Here is a 24004-nt window from a genome sequence, read left to right on the forward strand (position 1 = left end):
AAGGTATGCCTGACTCACTATAAAGGTGGCTGCTTGCCCCCTCCTCTCTCTTTTGCTCTCTTACTCTCTTCCCTTTCTGTCCCTTCTCTCCCCATTTTCCCCTCTATGTGTTCATGATTAGTCTCTACTTCTCCCTTCCCAAGCCCTAAATAAACTCTGTTCCATACCATATCCATCCTATGGCTGGTACCTCAAGGGAAAGGGATGCCTTAGCATGGGCCCTTCCTCCTAAGCATAACACGCCTCCATTAAACATATCCCTGGCTCCCTTTTCTTCTCTATAACACACAACAGGGAGCATTGCAGGATGACACCCTGGCATGGCTCCCGGGGTGGGTGTGTGTGGCAGGGGGCAACCAGATCTGTGTGCAGCCAGCAGTGGTCGGAGGTATTGAGGTTTCCAAGAACCAATGTCTCCTAGGAAACTAGTTTTGCTCTTTGCTGGCTACATGACTTAGGAGGAGAGAAACAGCCTCCTAGAACCTCACTTTTCTCTTCTGCAGAGTGGGTGGATGGAAGCACATCCCATCTGCAATCAGCATCACGGCACGGCCATAGGACTACATGAGAAAAAAAGCTGGGGTGTCAACCTGCTTTGCAGCAGTTTAGAAAAGTAATCAACAAAGCTGATGCCCCCTCCACACCCAAGCCCCAGACTGCTCTCATGGTTTTTCCTGAGCCAAAGTCTCTTGTTAGTTCAAATTCTGGTTGTCAGTGATGATGCACAGGGTTCAGAGACATTCGGCCACTTCAGTCAGGCACACAGCAGGTACTTCAGAGCACAGAGCACCAAACCCTCAGGATTTAAATTGTTCCTGGAACTGATAGAGTTTGTGTCCACAGAAGCAACTGAGGAGGTTGGAAACCCCTGAGGTGAGTATGCTGTTTGTTCAGACAACAGCCAGGACCCAGCAGTAGGCTGAACCATATGGAACTGCACAGATGTAACCTCTGAGACTCCATCCTGTGCTTTTCTGTCTATTCTTGTCCTGAGAGTCGCTGGGAGCATCCCTAGATCAGCCTAGGGTGGGCAGGGTACTCTTAGGACAGGAGCATCCTGGGAGAGTTGGGCAACAGGTCCATTTTGTTTCATTCGGTGGACTTCTGGGTGTTCCAGCCATTGGAGGCTATCTGGCCTGGTGACCAGGGTGGCTCCCAAGACAGCTTTGTGCTGCAGCTCTGGAGATGTGACGTTCCCTGGAAAGCAGTGAGGAGGAAAGAGAAGGGAAGAGCTACGGCATACACACTATTAAGAGCCAGACAGAAGAACATGGAGAAACCCCAGATTTTGTGAGAGGTGTACTTTGTCCCATAGCCTAGGAGCCCCTGTGATGGCCGTTTGGAGCCATCCACAGACCACAGTCCTATAACTGAAGATGAAGATGGGGGGTGTGGATTAAGTAGAATCTGGCTTGGTATGCCTATGCACTTGAGACCCAGAAATGCCCACCCTGCTCACTGGGAGAGGGGTCATGTAGAGGAGATGTGTGAACCCCTCTCTCAAACACCAGGGCAGGATAGAAATGACAAGGAGCAAGTTGGGGTCCTGCTCTTGCTCCATAGAGGAAGGGCTCAATTGTATAGCTACTTGCTTTGTCCTCAAACATTAACCCCTGGAGGGAGATGGGGGGCTCATATGTGACAACAGAGAAGAAGGCTCAGAAAGCCTATAAAAGGAATGAGGTAGGCCCTCCCTGACCTCCAAGCCCCTCCTTCATCACATGACAGCAGTAAGCAATATCTGGAGAAAGAAATGTCTTTTGTAGGATTGCGTCCAAGTTGTTCAGGGTGCTCCCTGGATGCAGCTATCAGGAACTGTCACTCATGCTGGGGGTGGGCTTTTCAGTCATGCCACTGTATATGAGCCATCCAGACTCTGTAAATCACCCCCAGTGAACTCATTGGTCCACCAAGCTAAACTTGAGTGATGTGATATCATCAATACCCTGTCTGGGCCGAGTAGACATCTGTTTATTCCTCCCTGGGAAAAGTGGTCCAGCAGTCTTCACCAACAATCTCCCCTAGTCATTCTCACAAAAATGCAGGTAAGATGAAGGGGCCAGCCATGGTGAGGTAACGTGTTGGAATGGGAGGGGCCGTGATCCTGCCTTAATGAAATATGGAGATAGTGAAACTGACAGATGGCTGTCCCTGAACTGGCAGCTCAGGGAGCCCATGAAGGTCACCATGGGCTGTAGCCCCACTGGCGGTGGGAGGGACTCCAGCATGGGGCAGAAGACAGGAAGAAGTCACTAGAGAAAATAGGCACTTGCTGGACCCCAGGGCTTTGAGCATGAGCCACATGGTTTCCTCTATTTTCCAGATGTGAGAGCTGTGTTTTAGAGCAGATGACTTCAGGACCTCAAGTCCACAACAAACTCAGGGCATAAAGAAACACAACCACACACACACACACACACACACACACACACACACACACACACACCAAAACAAAACAACAAAACCCCACAGAGTCGAGGATTTGCAATAGCATCAGGCATGGGCCAGGCCAGCCTGCATTTAATGTCACTGGGAAGGGGACCCAACCCCGAAGGAAAGATGACTTCTGAGGATGGTGATTAATGTGTGGGATCCACCACTTTTCCCACAAAGAGGGGGCTCTGAGTGTTTGTGTCAAATATTAAGAAAAGGAAAGGCTTGTCAAAGTACACTTCAGGGGGCACAGACATGGGGATGGCTTCAAGCACTGTGGCCCCTGCAGCCTCTGTTCCTCTCTCATCGATGGTCAGCATGGCCTTATGCACAGCCTGTGGAGGGAGAAGCAGAGGCCAGTTGGAGGTAGGTGATTGCCATTCCTGGTTGGAGCTAAATCTCACATGGACTCACCCAGGGAGGACTTCACTAAGGAATGAGTTTCTCTCCATCTCTTCCTGCTCCTTCTCCAGACACCTTTCACAGTGATCACCTAAGGCCTCCTCTCCCTCTCTTCACCTGTCTTGCTCTACTCCCCTCCATTCTCCCTTCCTGATTCCATCTCTCATGTCCTTGGATGCAGCTCATAGCTTCGGGGAGAGGAACTTCATGTCCTCTACAGGAGTGTCCCTGTCCAGTATGTAGCTGTAGGACCATTGTGACAAGGGTTTTGAAGATGACCTTTGATGCCCAGACTCTTGAGAATGTTCTGCCCTTTAATTTCTCTGAACCAGTGACCTGTTTGGTTGAACTCATAATTTCAAATGGTTATTTCATTAATAGCTCTAAATATTCCAGAGCACTCTCTGAGGTCACTAGGCCTAAGCCTCTATGTAAATATATATATACACTGTGTCCAATAATCAAAATAAACTGAGTCCAATAATCAAATTCCCCCAGACAATGATGGAACCAAGGATTGAGGCAGCTTCTTAATGAAGGACCCATAATTTCATCTGCATAAGAAGACTCTCCCTGCCTACATCTGACCACACCCTGTCCAAGTGGATTTTGACCGTCCTTAGAAAGAGCTCAGCCTGGACTCTGCCTACATCCCTTTCCTCTTCCCCAACCTTGCACCACGCTACCCTACATCCTATGCTGCCCTACAGACATTGAAGACATCAGGACATTGCCATGGTCAGATAACTTTACCTTGCCGAGCTTCAGGGGAGCATCCTCTGTGATTCCGGAGAGGTCAGCCTCATTGCTGAAGACCTGGGTGATGCCCAGAGAACTCAGAAGTGTCTTCAAGTTATAGGTTCCAGAGATGGACAGTTTGGGGAAGTGGAGATTGGCTGACCTGGTGGGCAAGTGAGAGTTAAAGTTACAAAAGTGTCATGGGACTTCTAGGTTCTGCTGAGACTCTACCTAGCTGTGGAATTGTTTCTGGCTGGTTCTCACAATGAACGTGCTACTGCCCCCAGCAGGACATGAAAGCCCTTCACGTGCTTCCCTTTTACATAGTCCTCTTCTAGCAGAAGTTGAAATCTATGGGATTTCAAAGTTCAAGCTTCTGGAAGCCCCTGAAATGGCACCTCCTCTGATAAACCCTTCATGCAGATTCAGGGTGTGTACATGGAGCCATGCTTCACCATGCCTTGCTGTGTTTGGTCAACCCTTCCTCTCAAGCAAGGGATATCCTTTGGGTCTGAGTCTCAGAGGAGCTAGGGTCAATGCAGCTGAGTGACATTCCCCTCACCCTCACAGGGCTGAAGGCCGAGCTCTCAGTTTCTACAGGGCAAAAGAAGAGCCCAATAGGGTCCTACCGGCCCTCAGGATCTGTTACCCATTTTGGTCTCAGCCTTATCTGCTTCTCTGCACTGTTACGGGTATTGGGCCTAAGCAGAGGCCTGGCTGGGAAGCAGGGACACAGCCTCTGCCCATACTTAACCTCATTCCTGCCAGAACTTCCATGTAGCTAATGGTTTCTCACAGGCAGCAGAACCTGGACTCAGAGTGCCCAGGTCCTCTAACCTGTTGAGCACGCTCTAGGACCACTGTGTCCTGGAGACCTATCAGCCCCAGTGAGGACGACAGGAACAGAGTCTTGCCTTGCAAACTTGCCCAGAGATCTCTATTTCTGACCTATACTCTTAACTATGGCCTTGGGCTAGAGTCCACCCCATTGCAAGCACTTTCTGTCCTTTGGGACACCCAGGAAAGGTCTCTCTGTCTGGGGAATCACCTTGTGTGCCTATTTTTCAGGAACTGGTGAATAACATCCTTGGTGAGAGTTTGCTCCAGATGCTGCATCTTGTCATCATCGGGCAGGAGGAAGATGGCAGTGGCGTTACCCAGGTAATCCATCAGCAGCACCCAGCTGGACAGTTTGCTGCAATGGTGCACGTCAAACATCCCCAGGCGGTTCATCATGGGCACCTTCACCGTGGTGGACTTGTCCACATGGAAGTCAGCTTCCGTAGTGTGCTCAGGATCGAATGGCTTCTCCCACTTGCCTGCAGAGGGGAGAGAGAAAGGAGACCTTAGTCAGTGAGGTGGAGACACAGGCCCTTCGCTTTTCATGTGCACATGGGAGGGTCACTACTAGCCTTCCAGGATGCCCAGGGACCTTGGTGAAGGTAACTCAGGACTACAGAGGACTCAGACTTTCCAGATCACAGAAGCTGAGAGCTACCCTTGTGCTTAGAAAATATCTTACATGATTGTTACATACTTACAGAAAGTTGACTTGGGGTTATCAATGGAACCCTTGACAATTCTCTTTGCTAGCTTCTTATCAGGAATGGTATGCTCACTGGCAAATGGGTGTTCAGTTATCACTCAGTACAAATCTTTTGTGCACCTCAAGTTTCTTTCTACATTTAAGGGTCCAGTGCAGATACCTATCTGTTGTATAAGACCACCATCATCAAGATTACTGGAGTGGTGGGGGGACCTCAGGGAACCAACAACAAGGACTCATCAGAATGGGTAAGAGTCTCAGAGACACATCGACAAGGCCACTAGAGTGGGAGAGGCTCTCAGGGACCTGTCACCCAGGTCATTAGAGTGGGCTGGAGTCACAGGGATCCAGAATCAAGGCCTCCAGCAAGATAAGGGCATCAGAAACCCTAACCCCACCTTCCTTTTGGATAGGAAGAGGTGACAGGGTTGGGGAGGAATTGACACCTGCCCTTGTCACGGAAGTGCTGGAACTTGGGCTGTGCTGTCCTGATATTCTGTTCCACGCACAGGACTTTTCTGGGAGCAAGGGAGTCACGAAGGTCAGAGCAGCTCCTGGTTTTGATTCCAAGACCCCCACTCAAGTGATTTCTCTGGGGAGTCTTGACCTAAGTACTTCCAGGCTGGAGGCCATGCTTGGGATGTTAGTTGATCAGATGTTTATTTCCTGCGCACTAAGCAACCTCAATAATTCCTTTTCATCTCCCACACAGCGGCCAGCTAGCTTTCTCTCTGGTAATATGGGCAGTCACACCCCAAACAGGAAAAATGGCTTGCCAGCATCAAGGCTAATAGACAGTAGTGGCCAGATTTAAGCCCATGTTTCCAGAGCTCACACTGACATGCACCAGAAGGGCTGATCAAGTACAATCTCCGGAACGGTACTCTCTTCAGAGCATCACAACCAGGACGGTTGCTTCTGAAGCAGGAGCAGGATTTTACATTCTATGACTCTCCTTAGTAGGGAGCTAAGTGTTCGGACAAGAAAGGCTCTGCTCAGTCCTTCCAACAAGTCAGTGGATATGGTTGTTTGAAGCCAATTCCTAAACTTAATTGATGATTTGTAAAATGTCAGAGTTTACCCATGAGAGAGTAGGGAATGTGATGGGACAGTGCCACAGCTTGGGGTGAGAGATCAGAAACTGGTCCTTGGGACTGTGTACTGGTGTCTCCATGGAAACCAGCTCAAGCTGGTTTACACCATCTTACCTCTAAAGAAAATGTAATTGACCAGGGCCAAAACGGTGTCTTTGTCCAGGTCTTTCACCAAATCAACTATCTTCCCTTGAGTTCCCTTCTCCACAAAATCATTAATCACTTTTTTGACTTCTTCTGAGTCTGCAAAGTTGACAGAGAAGGCTTCTGAGTGGTAATGGCTCTTGACCTCTTCCAGAAACTTCTCCACCAGCTTCAGATTTTTGTCGACAAAGAGGCCATTGCCTGTGTTCAACTGTAGCTCGTTGTCCGGCCTGTTGAGGGTTTGGAGGAGGTGATGGAAGGACTTGTGGAAGTCAGCCTCAGATAGTTGTGTGATGTTGAACTCCAGACCCTCTAGAATCTGTGTGTGAGTATCACCCTTGCTCCCCAGGGAGAGCATAGCAAAGGCTGTGGCAATGCTCACGGGGGAGAAGAAGATGTTGGAAGTATTGGACTGATGGACCAGCTCCCGGAATAGGCTGAAGGCAAAGTCTGCCAGGTTTGGAGCAATCTTATGGCAGTCTGGAGACTGATCCTTCTGAGAGGTGTCTGTCTCCTGGGCATCCTCAGCCAAGAAGCTGGGGACCAGGCAACACAGACCTGCCAGAAGCAGAAGCCCCCATGAGATGGAGGATGTCATTTTCCTGCAAGACACAGAAAGAGATGCAAGGTCAGGGCTGTGGTGACTCGCGTCTGCTGCCACCTGACACAAAATAAAAGTAACCGTGGTCTAGTAACAGGCACCGTGCCCAGCCTAGATTATGCACTGTGCTACACTGCTATCTTTGAAGTAAAATGTTTCAAAAAGTGGAGACAGTTCTGTGGATAAAGCACTTGTTAGGCAAGTGTGAGGATGAGAGGTTTAGCTGTCATATGAACATAGTAGCCATTTGCAATCCCAGCACAGGGGGAGGTGGGGGGCAGGGCAGCCATGAGGCAAGCTGGTTGGCTTTGCTAGCCAGAATCTCGGAGAAGCTCCGTGAGAAGTTCTATGAGAGACACTACCTTTTTTGACGAATGAGGGGGAAAGTGGCTGAGGAAAACATCCAACATCAACCTGAGGCCTCCGTATACACATGCACCTGTGTGTGTGTGTGTGTGTGTGTGTGTGTGTGTGTGTGTGTGTGTGTATTTCCACATACACGTCCACACTTCACACACATGCATGTGTGAAAACAAAGTAAGCAAGATCAGATAGGATGCTCTCCATCTGCCCTCACATGGGTGAACTCCCAGGGTCCTGAAGGGAAGCCATTACTACCTTCAGTAGTTCGCTGAGAAGGGAGACGCTAAGATACGTATTCAAAGTGAATGAGCGGCAACACAGCAGATCTGCATCACACCAGAGGGTGGTCCGGTTCCTCACAGATACTCCCAACAGTTCGGTTTCTGCCTGAGATGATCTTGAGCACAGGTCCCCGCCCCATTTTGTAGGGAAGAAACTGAGGCATGAGGTAAGAAGTTGCCTTGTCAGTAATTACAAGAGGAACTCTGGTCTGGACTAACAATCACGCGGAGCTGGAGAAAGCCATAGGAGCTCTCGAGGATCCATGTGTGGGTGCTACCCCTGGTCCTCAGGGAGAGCATGCTGACGCTGTGGTGATCCTTACAGGAGAGGAGGTGGGTGTTGGTGTCTTGGGCTCACAGTGAAGTGTAAGGTTGTGAAGAAATAACCAGGTGGGCTGCAGAGGTGGCTCTGGAGGATCACTTGGTGATCTAGTTGCAGTTGATTACCAGGACCTTCAATGTCAGGCCACAACCATCTGGAGCTAGTTTCAGGGTATCCAGAGCTTTCCTCCGGCCTCCTCAGGGACTGCACACACTCATACACATAGGTGCGCGCAGGCACACACACACACACACACACACATACACACAGACACACACACACACACACACATACACACACACACACACACACACACATACACACACACACACACACACACACACACACACACACACACACACGCATATATGTATAGAGAAGGAGGAGGAGGAACGCAGGAGCTGTTCCCACTCAGTCTCCACTAGGAACCCCTGCCCCCAGTGGCTTTCCCTGAAAGAAGGGCTGTCTCTGCTTTGTTGTACCCCCAGCCTCAGGCTGGGCTAGCCTCATCTCTGGCAGCCATCTTGCCACTGCTCCTATCCCAGTTTTGGAAGAGCAGAGCTTACGGTCTCTGCTTTAATATGGGATATGTGTGTGGTGGGGTGATCTGTCCATGACAACCCAAGTTCTAACCCAGGCTCTGTCACTGTCTTGTGTGAGCCAGGACAAATCATTTGGTCCTTATTTTGCCTCTCCTACAAGGTGTGGCCGGGACAACTCAAGGCACTAAGTCTCCGCATCAGACCTTCCATGGACAAGCTCTCAAAGGGGAGTCTTGGGGACAGAAGGGTGGCAGATGCTGCAAGCTCAGATGCTGGAAAGAGGGGCAGGAGAGGGCAATGTGTCACATGGCTAAAGTGAGGCAAGGGTTGGGTTGCACCAGAGAGGGCAACCTCTGCCTGGAGACAGCCAAAGTCAAGATCACACCTCCAGCCACATCCTCCCTGGCTCTTTGGAATTCTCTCTGTTCTGACATGCCACAAGCTGCTAGACTATAACCCCACACTCTCTTTATAGTTGGGGAAACTGAGACCACATCTATGAATAATGTTTAGGCAGCCATGCCGCACAGTTAGCTATTAGTTCAATAACGAAAACGACACCTTTGTTATTGTATGCTTTTGAGATGATCTCACGTGTCCCAGGATAGCCTTAAACTCACTATCTAGCTGAGGCTGGCCCTGAACACCCGATCCTCCTACTTCTACTGCTAGGGTGCTGGGGTGACAGGTGTGTACCACCATGACCTTTTCATGTACCCTGGGCTTCACGCGTGTTATGTACACTCTACCAAAAAAGCCACACTCCTAAACACATAGCTAGAATTATCATCTTAATATAATGAAACCCTCCAGTTTGGGGTCTACAAACCTGAAGGGGGAAAGTTGAAGACAAGAAATACTGATTTTTGCCTTGCCCTTGACGTGTACAAAGTATCTTTATAATACAGCGAAGCACAGACGTCTCTCTCTTCACCTATCACCTTGCTTTCTGCCCTTCAGGGTAAATAATCTGAACACAGTTATGGTACATGTTGATGTCTTCTTAAACAGGCTGGCGAATTAGGGCTCAAGACACGCTAAACTTAGTCCTGTATATTTCCATTTCTGATGTTTTTGTTGCTTCTTGTTTGGATTTTGGCGAGCCCTGTGGAAATTCCCCACCTTCATCAAGAGGTTGGGCCTTCACAGGGTGGCAAGAAAACATACCAAGTGACCTCGGGACCAGAAACTGACAATTCAAACGCTGATGTGACTGTCGCTATTCACTAGGCATCCAACAGCATTTGGAAAGCTCAGCCCAGACTGTGCAGCCTCAGTTATATGGAGTGGAGCCTCAGTTATATGAAGTGGAGCCTCAGTTATATGGAGTGGAGCCTCAGTTATATGGAGTGGAGCCTCAGTTATATGGAGTGGAGCCTCAGTTATATGGAGTGGGTGTGGGGAGAGCTAAGAGGAGAATGTGTCCTGTGCATGTTTGTGCAGGTGATGGTACACATGTGTACACACATGTGCAGAGGCTAGAGGTCCTCCTCAAGTGTGGTTCCTCACGTGCCATCCAAGTGTTCTTATTGTCTCATTGATGTGAGGGTTGACAATTCAGCTAGGCCAGCTGGTCAGCAAGGCAGAGGACTGCCTGTGTCCATTTCCCCAGGGTGGGATTGATTGCAAAAGCATGGCTCCACACTTGGATTCTAAGAGAAAACTCTGGTCCTCATACTTGTGTAGTAAGCATTGTACTGACTAAACTATTTCCTCATCCCAGACATTGGACTTAGTTCCAAGGACCTCTGTTTAGCCAGGGATGAGATGACGTGTTCTGTTTGGGGGTTGCTGTCCTTCAAGAAGGGAAGGGCAGCACGGGGGGAGGAGAGAGGCCCTGCTAGGGTGATCCCGTTCTCATCCATCTTTTCCTTTTCCCACGACCGTTTCAATTTCCTCCTTTAATGGTAAAGGGTCTGGGGCCTGGAGAGACATTCTCCCCCCATCCCTGACTGACACAGCAACATGCCTGGGTTTCGAACTCGGGAATGTTAGGACTGGGCCAAATAGTTGAGAAGAAACAACTTAAGTGGGTAGAGGTTTGTGTGGTCACAGTTTGAGGGGAATTACGGTGCGTCGTGGTGGAAAGGCATGCTGGTGGCAGCAGCCCAACATAGCTGCTGGCCCTCACCTCACATGGTGAGTAAACAGTAAACAGGGTAGAGAAGCCAGAGCTCAGCTCACTGTTTCCTTTTCATTTTGTCTGGGACTCTCATTATGGGATGGAGTACCCACATTTGGGGGCAGGTTTACAATCTCAGTTAATTTAGTTTGGAAAAGACCTTTAGTGTTCGGCTACTGCCCCAGACATTTCTTCATCCAGTCACGGTGGCAATGGATGTAAACTGCCATGACGCTGGTCTCAAGTGTTCAGTCAGGTATATTTTGCATCCCATCCTGTTCTTTCAAATCTCAGGGTCCTGAGCCCTGCTTTCTCCCTGCTAACCCCCATGACCTCCAGGTCCCTAATCCAGGAAAGACAGACAACTGGAGAGAAGGAAGAAGTTTAAGATCTTCTAGTGTAGGTACGGAAGCCAAAAAGCTGGAGATCACACGCGATGCCATTCTGACTTCAGAGCTGGTGGGCACGACCTCTGGGAGGCAAGAGAGAGGCAATGCCTCCCCTTGCTTCATTCTGTACCATTCTAGCTAGGAGCAGAAAATAAACAATCCACCTAGAGTAATCCATGCAGACCCAGAGAATAACCTGTAGCAGGCCACAATCTGTGGGAGGGAGCCAAGCTCTGCCACTGATTGCCAGTGACCTGGGGCAAATGACCTCATCTCTTTAAGCCTCCTGTTTGCACAGAGGAGTCTTCTATAGAATGGGGCGAGGCAGGAACAAAGTCACGATTAAATAGTGCAGACAGAAGGACTCCTGCGAGTTAATGGCAGCCCTGGGTCAGGTGCATGTTACATCACCTCCACGTGCACTGCCTGTTAGCAGCCATGCACTATGCAATCACATGTATTAACTGCAGTCCTTCTGGACATGCTAACAAAATGTGTTTTATACCCAGCTCATCTAACTTTGCCTTAACATTAGTTCTGTTTTATGGGGAGAAAAACTGAGGTTCAGACAGGCTAAGCCACATTCTCAATCCCACAGAACCAGCTGGGAAAAGAGCTGGTGTTCAATCCCACATGGTTTAGTTCTAGGTTTGAGCCCTTTCCTATGTACAAAATTGAAGTGAGAAGATTTAAAGTAGCCGTCAGAGGGCTGCTTGGCTAAATGACAAAATCGTTAGTGCTAAGATGAAAGGTCTGAGGCCCGATTGCTGCTCTCTGTGCGACCTCACACCACTTACTTTTAGAACATCCATTACCTGAGGACGATAAAGTGATTGGCCCAGAGAACCAGTGTGCGAAGGCATGTGCAGAGCTCCCAGAAGCATCCTTTAATAGCCTACTGTAGCCTTTTCAGCGGTACCCTGGGAATCTGGCCACCTCACTCTTGCTTACATTACGAAACAGTCTGATGATAAACCAAACCCCTCCAACTCTCCATAGAGCAAGGCTGGCTGGGGCAGGGGTGAAGCTCTTCTGCCTAATAGAGCAGAGAGGTTAGCAGCTATCCAAGGCTACAGCCCAGAGGGGAAGCTGTCTCAGTCAGCAAGGTCAGCAACCTGGAGTCTGGAGCAGCTGCCTCAGTTTGAATGGTAGGCTGTGTATGATTGGGACAATTACCCTCTCTGTTCCCCATTTCCTTGTCTGTAAAATGGGGATAAGCACAGTAGTCTCTTCCATGGGGTGGGGGGAGGGGGCGGTGAGCTGTGGAGCTGAAATGAGTTACATGGGTGCTTTGCTTAGAAATGGGACACCTTAGTATGCTCACTCAGCAAGTTGGCTCAAGCCATCAAAGGCAGTGTATCACACACACACACACACACACACACACACACACACACACACACACACAGAGAGAGAGAGAGAGAGAGAGAGAGAGAGAGAGAGAGAGAGAGAGAGAGAGATCCTACAGGCTACTATGTTTGGGACAGCCACCCTGACCTACAGTCTGAGGCCCCAGTAGGTCATCTTGGGTCTAGCTGGAGAGCCCAACTTGAGAGCCATAGCTTTCACTGTTCTAGTCTTACCTTGCATATTCACAAGCAGGGGGAAGGGCTGGAAAAGGCCACACAGGAAAGGCCAGAGAAGGGCAAGCACTGTTTACATGGAAATGGCTGTGGTTGCCCCTTGGCCCCTCCACGTCTTTGCCTCCTCTCATTAGCTATCTACTGGGCAGTGTGGTTCAAGAAGGAACTGTAGGGACTGATGTTCTCATGGCAACAGGAGGCCCAGGTACCTTAGGTGTGATTAACTTTATCTTCCCTCTATTGCCCCGGTCCCAGATCTGCTGCCTGCTTGGGAGAGGCCCCTCCAATATTTCCCCAGGGAAAAAATATACTCACAATTCGTAGTCCCAGAGCTGTGTGGTGACCGAGGCTGAGGAGACAGAGCCCTATCCTAGTCTGTATTTAAACAGTGGGTGCCAAAGGGAATATGGGGGAGTTTGCTAGTGATTATTAACTAGTGTCACCACAGTTATCGGTGAAGCAAACAGAGGGGGGCTAAGTCCATCGATTGGGCACTGAGGTACCACCCACACTGTTTAGATCAGAGCTCGGCTCTTTCCTAAATCAAAGGAGTCCTAAGCAAAGCAGTTAGAACATCCATCCCTCATAAACACAGCCTCCAGTGTCCAAGGTGCGTCCGGTATCCTTAGTCACACGGCCTCCAGGAAGACACCCCATGGTTGGCTGCTGCCATACAAGCAAAATCAATATTTACTCAGCCATCTGCTTCCAGATGCCTGGGGTTGAAGAGGCACTGCCTCCACCAGGGGCTCAGGGTAGGTTATGTGCCCACCTGACAAATGGAGAAACCGGCCCAGAGCAGAGATTGCTCTGTCCAAGTGTAGATATGAATTCTTTGTTTCCTTTGTGGGGAAAATGTGACTGTTAGGACTTTCCTGACAGGCTGGAGCACAGTGCCCAGGGGACAGGCTAGGGGGCAGAGAATGGCTCTGTAAGGAAGAGCTATGCTGCCCCCAGACATGTTAGAACCAGAGACATTTCCAGAATGACAGATTGGATGGCAGCATGGTTGCCAAGGGTACACAAAGCTTGGGGAAGGAGTGCAGATAGTAAAACCCTTGGCCTCAGTCTGAGAAGTCCTTTCCAGCCTTCCCATCCCCCACCCTCCCCTCCTCCGAGCCCCGGTGCCTGTTTCCAAGAAGCTGGTATGCATTCTATGGGCTTCCCCCAGGCATTGTGTCATTCAGAACCCTCTGTAGACTTGGGGAGCCAGTGGAGGTGTACCTCCTTCACAGAAAACAGCTCAGCTCTCCCACACCCCTGTTCCCTCGGCCCAGCACCCGCCTTTCTTCTGATCCCTTGTGCATGGGGATATCTATTTAACATCTACCCAGAGTTTGGAGAACCAGACTGTGGTCATGGTGCAATGCCAACTACACACCCAGAGCATGTCTTCCTGTCTCCGAGCCTCTGTTTTCCCATCTGTACAATGGCTTTTCTTATGACCCAGCTGCCCCCTCACAGCTGTGGTCCTAGGTGGGCTATACCAGGTACAGTCTCTACAGCACCCCACACACACTTCCCCCTCAGGCAGGCAGTAGCCTGCAGGCAAGTGGGATGTCCCAGCACTCTACCTGAGAATCTTGGCCAGACTCCGGGCAGCCACGCCTCCTACACCTCCGGTGGCTGCTGTTTCTCACTCTTCCTCAGGATCAGATACTTGTCTTCCAGGTGTGTCAGGGAGCCAGTCTGCCAAGCGTTTCCAGTGTCTGTCTGCCAGGGAGGGGAACAGCGTTGGGTGGCAGCACTAGATCTGGGAAGGGCGGGAGCTGGGGCAGGAAGGGACCTCGCCCTGTGCTAGGAGCATATTATACTAGCCCTTCCTGGCCCCAGCAATACTGGGTGCCACCTACTGTACTGGCTGTGTCCGTGCAGTATGACCCTGCATGGGCTCATCCATACCAGCTGGGAAAAGGACTGGTCCCCTGTCTAAGAGGAACAGTGGCCCTGGCATAGGGATTGCACTCTCCTGGCATAGAGCCCAGGCCAGCATCTTTCCAGGTTTCCTGGGACTGAAGCAGCAAGAGGGCTGTACCATTCTTCTGTGCCCTGCTGAACGCCCCCTTAGGTTGGAGCAGGGGTGTGCATGTATGTGTGCGTGCATGCTGCATGGTATGGGTGTATGATCATCTCCTAAGTGCGTCAGGAGGGACAGTAGGTGGCCCAGGCCATCTGAAAAAAGAAATGAAGAAGGCTAAAAATGGAAGCCTTTGAAGCAAGTGGAGGCTTCAGGTGGAGAACCTACCAGTTTTGGTCAGGAACCCTGTGCCCAGTCACCCCCTTCTCTTCAGGACCAATATGGAAAGGAGGGCAATTCTGGGGGGAACCCAGGCTCTGTGGGGAAAGCCTAGCCCACTGGTTATTTATAGAAATGTCTACGGCTACATCTAGGCCGATTTGGAGATAAAAGACTATGCTAGGGAAACCCTCCACGCGGTTCTGCGTGGATGTGTGGGGCTTAAGCACTGAGCTTATCTGCAGCAAAGAGGGAAGGAGGGCTGGGCTGGGGGAAGGCAGGTCAGTTGTACCAAAGATGTAAGGGAAAGTGCTGTCAGACTCGGGAATAGCATGGCCTGCCTCAGACATGCACACTCGAGTGCGCATGTACACACACACACACACACACACACATACACACACACACACACATACACACACACACACAGAGAGACAGAGACAGAGAGACAGAGAGACAGAGAGACACAGACAAATATACACAGTCACACACAGACATACTCACAGAGACGCACACACATGGACAGACAAAGACACACACACTGACCCCCACACACAGACATACTCATAGACACACACACAAACACATGCACACAGACACATACACATGAGCTCACACATTCATTTGCACAGGCACAAGTGCACACGCATACTCACTCCTAGGTGTCTGCTACAGAGCACTGGGCTCTGGCCTTGCCTTCACCACCCTTTTTGATAGACTTTAGACAAGTCCACTGAAGTTCCTTATGCCTCTGTACCCTCATCTGTGAAACAAGGCTAAGAATGGTCTTTGAGCCTTTTGTGGGGGTTTGCAGGCTCTGAGTATTACACCTGCTGAGTGTGGCCCTTAGCTAGGAGGACAGACCCTTTTCCCAGGGTCAACTCACATTCAAGCTCTGAGTTACCCAGAAGGCCTTGCAGCCAGGCTCAGGGGAGCAGAGGGTGCTCACTTCCCTCCCTGAAGGCTCGGTGTGCTTACCTGGCTTCTAACCCTGTGTGATAGGCAAAGCATTTGAATGACTAACTCCAGGTAGACATGGTTGTGTGGAGGGCTTCTCATATTGAGGCACCCCAGTGGGGATGGAATTTTCCTTCTGGTTATCTTGACACTTGAATGGGGCAGCGACAGCCAGCACTTCACACAGAGGTCATTCTATTGGAGGAGTGTGACTTAGCAAACTATGTAATCCAGGTTTATCTTCTGACCAGGAACTGAGTCAGCTCAGGCTCCATTTGGTAACTTCCAACATCTTAATTCCCAGCTTTCCCTGGTTTGGTTTTAGTTCTGTCATATCTGTGACAGATTCCTGTGAAGGGATAGTTACTTTTTTTTTTTTTTCTGGAACTATCTATGGGCCACTCACAGCTTCCCATTTTTATTTCTCAGTTTTTCTCAGGTAAAAAAAGAAAGGTTAGTTTCTGCCCCATAAATAAGAATGCCATTAATCCCAGGAGTGGGGGATGGAATCGGAAGTTCTGGATCAAGGACTGAAGGGAGAGCTCAGCTGTTAAGAGCACCTGCTTCTCCTTCAGAGAGTCTGGGTTCAATTCCCAGCACCCGGTGACAGCTCACAACTGTCTGTAACTCAAGTTCCACAGGATCCCATACCCTTTTTTTAGCCTCTGAAAGTAGCAGGCATATAAACAGTTTGAAACAAACATGCAAGCAAAATACCCACATGCCTAAAATAATAATAATGATGATGATGATGATAATAATAATGATGATGATGATGATGATGATGATGATGATGATGATGATGATAATAATAATAATAATAATAATAATAATAATAATAATAAGTTGTGGACCACGGTAGTAGTTATAGTTTTTAAGAGACTGAACCTTCCTTCTTGGTGGTTAATTTGTCATTTTGCCCAATAGGAACTCTTCAGGTGGTGTGTGTGTGTGTGTGTGTGTGTGTTGTGTGTGTGTGTGTGTGTGTGTGTGTCTGTCTGTCTGTCTGTCTGTCTTGTTTTTGACCACAGCTTACATTCTGGACAACGTGTACTATGGCAGTGACACCAGCTCAAACCCATGTGCATTTTCTCTAGACAAGGATTGCATGGTGATACCCCTGTGGGAAATAGGGCGGTCCTCTTGTAGGATAGGACATGCAGGACTTGCTCTAGAGAGGCCCGGGGACAGCCAGTGGACGTCTGGAAACACAAGCCTTGCGGGGGTGGCTCAAACAACACAGTCCTCAGTTCTTAGAACTTGTCCAACTCAGACCTTGGCTTGAAAAGGTTCCATTGATTGACCTTGTTGACTTTCTGGTGTTGACCTTGAACATTTCTGTTTGTTCTATTTCAGAAGGTTCTCTCCCTGCTGTCATTTTACCACACAGATTCTCAAATGGGCTCCAAGATGGGGCATTGTCTACTGAATCATGATTGTCATATATGGACCACTGTCTGTCAGGCCTTGTCCTAAAAATTATTAACTGGCATGGTCCCAGTCAGTGAACACTGTTCCTACATCTTGAGAAAGCAAAATCAGAAATGAAGTCAAAACAAGGCACATAGTCTTATATGAGCTCTGGAGAGATGAACACATCAGAGGTCACAGGCTGAGTGTAGAAGCTGGGTTTCTGGTCCCTGGTGTCAAGAGGCAAGGGCACCTTCCTAAGAGAAAAGAGAGTTCTCCAGGGAAGGCAGGAAGTCTGGCAAGCCGAGCAGCCATTAAGTAAACAGGCAAACGCAGGCTGTTTGACTGTCCAGCTGTAGGCTTACTGGCCAAACTAGTATTTCTCAAACCTTGCAAGGTATAGTCTGAGAAATTGTTCCTTCTGTTAGAGTCAGTTCTGGACAAGATGCTTTGGCCATTTTGCAGCAGGGCAGAACCCCGTGGGGGAGGGTAAGCCAAGGTAATGACACAATCCACCCCCACCACGATGTCTCTGTCCTCACAGCTCTGCCTGTTCTGACCTCTAGAACATGCCATGATGTCAGTGTTGGTTGGACGACCGTTCTGTGGCCATTCCTTTTCCTTTTCTTTTTTTATGGTACACCTTTCAGGACAAATGAGGAGACAGCTGATAGTGCATGCCCACCCTTCTTCCTTTTCTCCCTCTTGTCTTCGTCCGTAGCCTTTGTCCATATCTGCTATAATCACAGTGGCTGTCTGAGCATGTGGCACAGGACAGGTGTCCCTTTGAGCAGCACTTGCATGATGGTTCTCACACTGAGCCCTCAGATTTCTACCGTGTAGACAAGGCAGGAAAGGCTCGTTGGAGTCCGTCATCTAGCCTTAGGTCACCACAAGGCTGATAAGGAATGGGAAAAGAAAAACCAGTGTAACCTGATACACTCCTGAAAAGTGGGGATCTGAGTCACTTGGCTGCTGCTCTCAACTATAAGCTGCCAGAGTTAGGGTATCATGTTCCCTAACACCTTGGTTTTGTGCTAAGCAACGAACAGGTTGTCTGAGCAAGTGAGGGGCAGAGTTAATGAGAGGGGAGAAATATAGTCTTCCTCTCAATGGGTGGTTAAGGTTGACACCTCTTCCGCTAGAATGAGAACAGTTGGGATGTTAGATGTTTATATGAGGCACACTCTCGGTTACTCTACAATAGCTGGGGAGACAAGAACCTGTTTCATTAAAGGCTCTAATAATTAAACAAAATCTTATCTGCCATGTCCTTTGAGCTGGGAGGGAAGACTAGAGTGTTGGAGGAGGTAGACAAGATGGCCAGATCTGCTTCCTTATGTGGCTTCGTCTCTGAAAGAGAACAGTCCCTGGTAGGGGAGCAGAGGGGAGGCTGAACCCTGAGGATTGAAGCCACTGTCAGAGAAGGTGACTACATCGTTGGGTGTCCCTCTCTGCTTAGGCTTCACCCATCCTGTCTTTCACCTTGACCTCCTGGCCTGTGAGCTGAGTAGCACATTCCCAGCAAATCAGCCAGTTCCATGATTGACTTCTGGCTGGCAGCTACCCTCTTAGCCAATTTGTATGCAGAAACTCTTCTTTCCCAAAGGGCACTATAAAGAGGAGTTTGTCATGCCTGCATTGTTGGGGAGGCTCAGAGAGGCCTTCTAGGATGACCAATGAACCTCTCTGGGCCTCCTTCATCCTGGTACCTCAACTGCTGTGTGCTGACTTGTGCCATGCTCTCTCTCCTGCTCTTACATCTGAGTGCTGCATTTTTCACTGAGGCACTAGTAACACACAGAGGCATTAAATATTGAATCTACTCTCCAGCAGATTTTTACATCTGCAGAGAAGTACGTAAGCAGACAGACAGACAGATAGAGGCAAGCACATTACCAGCCCCATATAAGTCTTTGTTGATCTTCTTCCATATACAAAGTACTTTGGGTCAATAATGTCATTGGAGACACCCCATAAAGGTTGGGTCCCCATATAGACTTTGGGGACAAACAGAGCCAGAAACATCAGAACTCATTTAACTGTGGATAAGTTGGTTAACCCCTTGTGGTTCTGTTGCATTCATATACAAATAAGATTGTAGTTAGAAGGTTTTAAGGTTGGTCCTTAAGAATTAGTAAATGGGAGTGGTTGGGAGTGGCTGCTGTAAGGTAGAGAGACACCTACAGCATGCCTTTCTTTCCTCTTCTCTCTCATAGCTCCTGGGCTTTTACTTTGAACACGAAGACAAGAAAGAACAGGATGGGTGTGGTAACACATGCCTGTCATCCCAACATCTGAGAGACAAAGAGAGAAGGATAACTACAAAACTGAAGCCAGTTTGAACTCTACACTGAATTCTTAACCAGCCTGGACTATATAGTGAGACCCTGTCTCAAGCATCAACCACCAAAAAATGTGAGAAAAAAAAACCAGAGAAATTCATAATACATTGTAAAGGGTAAGAGTACAGAGAGAGAGAGAGAGAGAGAGAGAGAGACAAAGACAGAGACAGAGACAGAGACAGACAGAGAGACAGAGACAGAGACAGACAGAGAGACAGAGAGAATATGTATAGAAGTTTCTAGAAGGAGACAAAGTGGTAATTATCCCAGCTAAGGCTGCTTAGACTTTGTTCTTTATCTTCTCAAGCATTGTTTATGTTTCCACAAGAACAACACAGCACTGTAAGAAAGGCCTTTATTTCACTTTGGCGTATCAAATGGACACTGCATTGGAATGTGTGGTTGTTTCTTTCATAATCTTCAGATGGTGCCTTTCCATGGTCCTCCCAACTCCTGCGTGGGAACACAGCCTGAGGAAGTAGAACGCTGTCCAGCAGACGGCTGGCACTGGGCATCAATCTTGTGTAGTTGCTTCCTGGTGTGAGAATTTAGGATAATACACTTATCTTTCTGCAGCTTCTATCAGGAACATCTCCAGGATATTCAATATGGCTTGGGAGTTGGCTTGGCTTGGCTTTTGAAAGTTAACCTGTTAGTCCTCTTCTTATGGAGAGGCCCAGGATACAGTATTTTTATGTCTAAAGCCACGTTTTAGATGCAATGTTAAAGGCAATGCCTGGAGATCCATGCTTGGTAGCTTTACTTCCCTGGTAAGCATTTGGGTCATTGGCCACCTGGAGCAGGGACACCTGGGGCAGGACACCTGGAGCAGAAACACCTGGGGCAGAACATCTGGAGCGGGGACACCTGGGGCAGGACACCTGGAGTGGGATACCTGGGGCAGGACACTGTGGATATTAAGACTGTCTCTTTGAGGATTGCAAACCCCCCACTCTTAAGACACCTTTGAAACAGTATCCTGATGTGCTTCTCCAAACTATGAGCCCAGATTACGATGGTTGTCAATGACTGTCAGCTTGATGGGTTCTAGAATCATCAAGTAACTGAAGCTCTGAGAACACCTGTGAGAAGTTTCTAAATTGGCTTAATATAGGTGAAAAAACCCACCCTGACTGCTGGCTGCACCATGGTGTGTGCTGAGGCCTGGGACTTTTTCTGTTTTCTGTTTTTCACTCTTCTGTGAGCCAAAGTGAACCCTTCAGGCCTTAAGCTGGTTTTTTCAGCTACTCAGTTACAGGAAGAGAAAAGGCACTGGAGAGTAGAGTATAATCCCAGCACACACACGCACAAAGCAGCAAAGACACCATTTGCCCCTCTGTACTTGTGGGGGTCCCTAAGAGCCCTGGGATTACAAAGTCTTAATCTCTACAGAATGACAGTCTCCACATGTTGCTGCAACGTTTCCCTTTTCTGTTAACCTTGGCATCCATGAGGCCCCCAGCATAAGGGCAACCTGTCCTCTTCAGTGTTTGTCTGCTGTCGGTACAGGAAGTAGAGCTCTCTCACCTGTGACTTGTCTGACACTTTGTTCCCCATGGCTGCAAGAACACCACCTTGGCAAATCAGTTTCCAGGAATGTTTGCCACCTCTATGCCCTCTTGTGCCACAGGTGAGCACCACCCTGTGATGGGCTGCTGAGAAAATGACTGACATTACGGTAAACGTCATATGCATAGCATCTGTGGTGTGGCAATCTGGCCTGCAGACTGCCCAAGATGGAGATGCTTGCCTGCGGATGAGAACAGTAGCAGTCATTTCTTCAGTAAGTAATCTCTGAATTTGTAATCTCTGAGATGAGCAATAACACACACACACACACACACACACACACACACACACACACACACACACAACTCACAGACACACACTCACATAGACAGATGCACACACACAGACACAGGCACAGACACACACAGAGACACAAACACAAACATACAGACACAAAAAGACACAGACAGACACAGATAGAGATTCACAGACACACAGACTCTATCACTCCCTCTCTCTCTCACTCCCATAAATACACATACAAAGACAGACACACACAGACACAGACACAGACACAGACACACTCACACAGAGATACATAGACACAGGCACAGGTACAGACACACAGACACACATGCACACATGCCATGTTCATGAGCTTAATTTGTTTATTATTAATAATTTTTAAATCCTACCTACTCTGCCTCTGAGGCAGTGGGAAATGGCCAGCATGTCAGTAAGGGCAAAAGGGACAGACAAGTGTAGGACAGGAAAAGAACAGTGATAGACATATCTAAACTCCCAATATCTCATCAGGATATCAACAAGCCTAGTAACTGGAAACCACCAACAAAGAAATAAATACCCAGTTCCTGGACCCAACCATCAGTGGACTTGGCTTCATCGTAGCCCGAGAAACACACTAACTTGAGCAATGTTCACGGGAAAGGTCACCTTAAATGACTTTAGTTTGTCAACTGCAGAGATGACAAACTGATCTCATCAAAGAAACTACTGACACTCATCCCAGGGCACCGGTATCTCTGTGCTATGGCATTCTAGAAGCTACATGTCAGACTGAACGGAAACTTCTAGAAGAAAGATGGCTGGGTTTGGTGTAGGAAACATGCTACTCTTACCAGTGTCTGGTTTTCCTTTGTTTGGAGGCTCATGGGAAGCAACACTTCCCAGTCAGGCTACTGGTAGGTCTATATTTTGTCTGGAACTATTCAGAACGGACACTGTCTGCCCTGTCTGGACTTGAGTTCCGGAGGCCCTGAGAGAGTCTCTGGCCTTTTTACCTCACAATGCTCCACTTGGGGGTCTTGTGCTGTGGTACAAAGCTATAAAGAGCAGACACCTCATCCATGATGTCTGGAAGGACAGGTGTCTCTCAGGTGTCCTACTGACTGCCTGCTTGCGTGGGGTGTTTTATGATGAATCCCCTAAAAACACGGGGCTGTGACTGATAGAACGTAATTAACCAGGAGGAAGACAGAAAGATATCTGGGTTTTGCTGAAGTCTTATGATGCTAGAGCTACAGGATAATCCTGGTCCTAAAGACACAATTTAACTAAAAGAATACACCTTTTATTTGCCTAATTGAGGTTATAATTTTGCCGGGTTTTCTAGCACATCAACATTAGGAGTGATGATTCTGTGTGGCTGTTGGAAGACTAGAAGCTGAGTCTTAGCCTACATACAGAATGCAGACTCACTGCTTCTATTTTGCTTTTTATGTATTTGGAGGTTCTGTCTGCAAATATGTCTGTGCACTGCTTCTGTGCCTGGTGCTCATGGAAGCCCAAAGAGAAGGCTTTGGATCCCTGGCACCAGAGCTATAAACAGTTGTGAGTCCATGTGGGTGCTGAGGACTGATCTGGGTCCTATGGAAGAGCAACAGTGTTTTGACTGCAGAGCCAGTGACAAATGTACCATTTTTAGACACAAATTCTCGAAGGGATTGTTCCTGCAGGTCGAGAGGATCCACCTTTCTGTATGCTGGAAAATCGATGATTGGTTTATACATTATCATACATCCCACCGCACCTTATACCAGCCCCTTCATGGGAAAAGTATCTTAGCGGAGTCAAAAAATGTTCAGAGAGGGAAGTTGTGGTATTGCTAGGAATGGGAGAAGAGCCTTGCTACCATTGTCTCTGTGTGGTCAAGAGCCATTGCTGTATTGGCGGTGGTTGGTGGCAGAGATGCTTTTTTTTCTCCACACAGAGAGGGAAGAGCCCAGGGCCTACTTGTCAGAATGTAGGAAAGGACAGAGAGGGAGCTTTTAAAAGAAGATCCTTTTTGGTTACAGCTTAGCAAGAAATAGCAACGTTGGATGAGGCCGGAGAAAAGGGAGACAAAGATAGCTTTGGTGAAGGAAACAGAAGATCTAAGAAATAGTTACTTAAAAGACTAGAAAAAGGAACAGAGTAAAGAAGCAAGGAATGACAGCCCAGAAGGGCCGAGGATGCTTATGGGATTTCAGTAATTGTGAAGTTACAGTAGGACCAATCATGAGAGCCCTGGTGTCGCCCATCTCCTGTGGGAATATTGTGAGCTCACAGAGGACAGCATACATGGAAAGGCCTTCATTAGGGCTCAGTTGTGCTCTTGTGGTAAAAGGAGAAAGGTATCTTGTTAGTTGAGTCTGATGATAGGTCCTTAGGTAGAAATGGAAGCATGATCACATAGTGCCTGTCTGCCAGGGGGTTCAGGGAACATCAGAGGGGAAGAGGCTAGAAAGATCTACTTGTGTGACCATGGGGATTACAAGTGACCCGAGGAAGGAGGTGTGTTGGAAAGTGTGACAGTAAGCAGTAGAAAAGTCCTCAGGGACAGAGAGCAGATAACACAAGTGTTAAGTTCTGTGATGGGGGAAACTGAGGAAAAACTGAGGCAGGAAGTCTGAAAGTGTGTGGGAAACCAGTCCAGGCAGGATGATTAAGGAAATGGTTCCGGAGGGAGTCAGCCAAGGTTCACACTG

At 48.5% G+C, this 24004-nt stretch overlaps 1 protein-coding gene across 1 annotated transcript; it reads right to left on the reverse strand.

The window, feature by feature from the left end:
- Window positions 1-2579: 2579 nt before the first annotated feature.
- LOC308419261 (alpha-1-antiproteinase-like) lies at window positions 2580-14236 on the reverse strand (the record flags this gene model as incomplete). Its single annotated transcript, XM_080914909.1, has 5 exons — window positions 14135-14236; window positions 6328-6959; window positions 4622-4892; window positions 3589-3736; window positions 2580-2768 (listed from the first exon to the last, which is right to left on the reverse strand). Exons 2-5 carry the CDS (start codon window positions 6953-6955, stop codon window positions 2580-2582), a joined length of 1236 nt encoding a protein of 411 aa, XP_080771035.1. The 5' UTR covers window positions 6956-6959; window positions 14135-14236.
- Window positions 14237-24004: the final 9768 nt, after the last annotated feature.

Source organism: Micromys minutus (genome assembly GCF_963924665.1).
Source record: "Micromys minutus genome assembly, chromosome: 1".
In the NCBI taxonomy this organism is placed as follows: domain Eukaryota; kingdom Metazoa; phylum Chordata; class Mammalia; order Rodentia; family Muridae; genus Micromys; species Micromys minutus.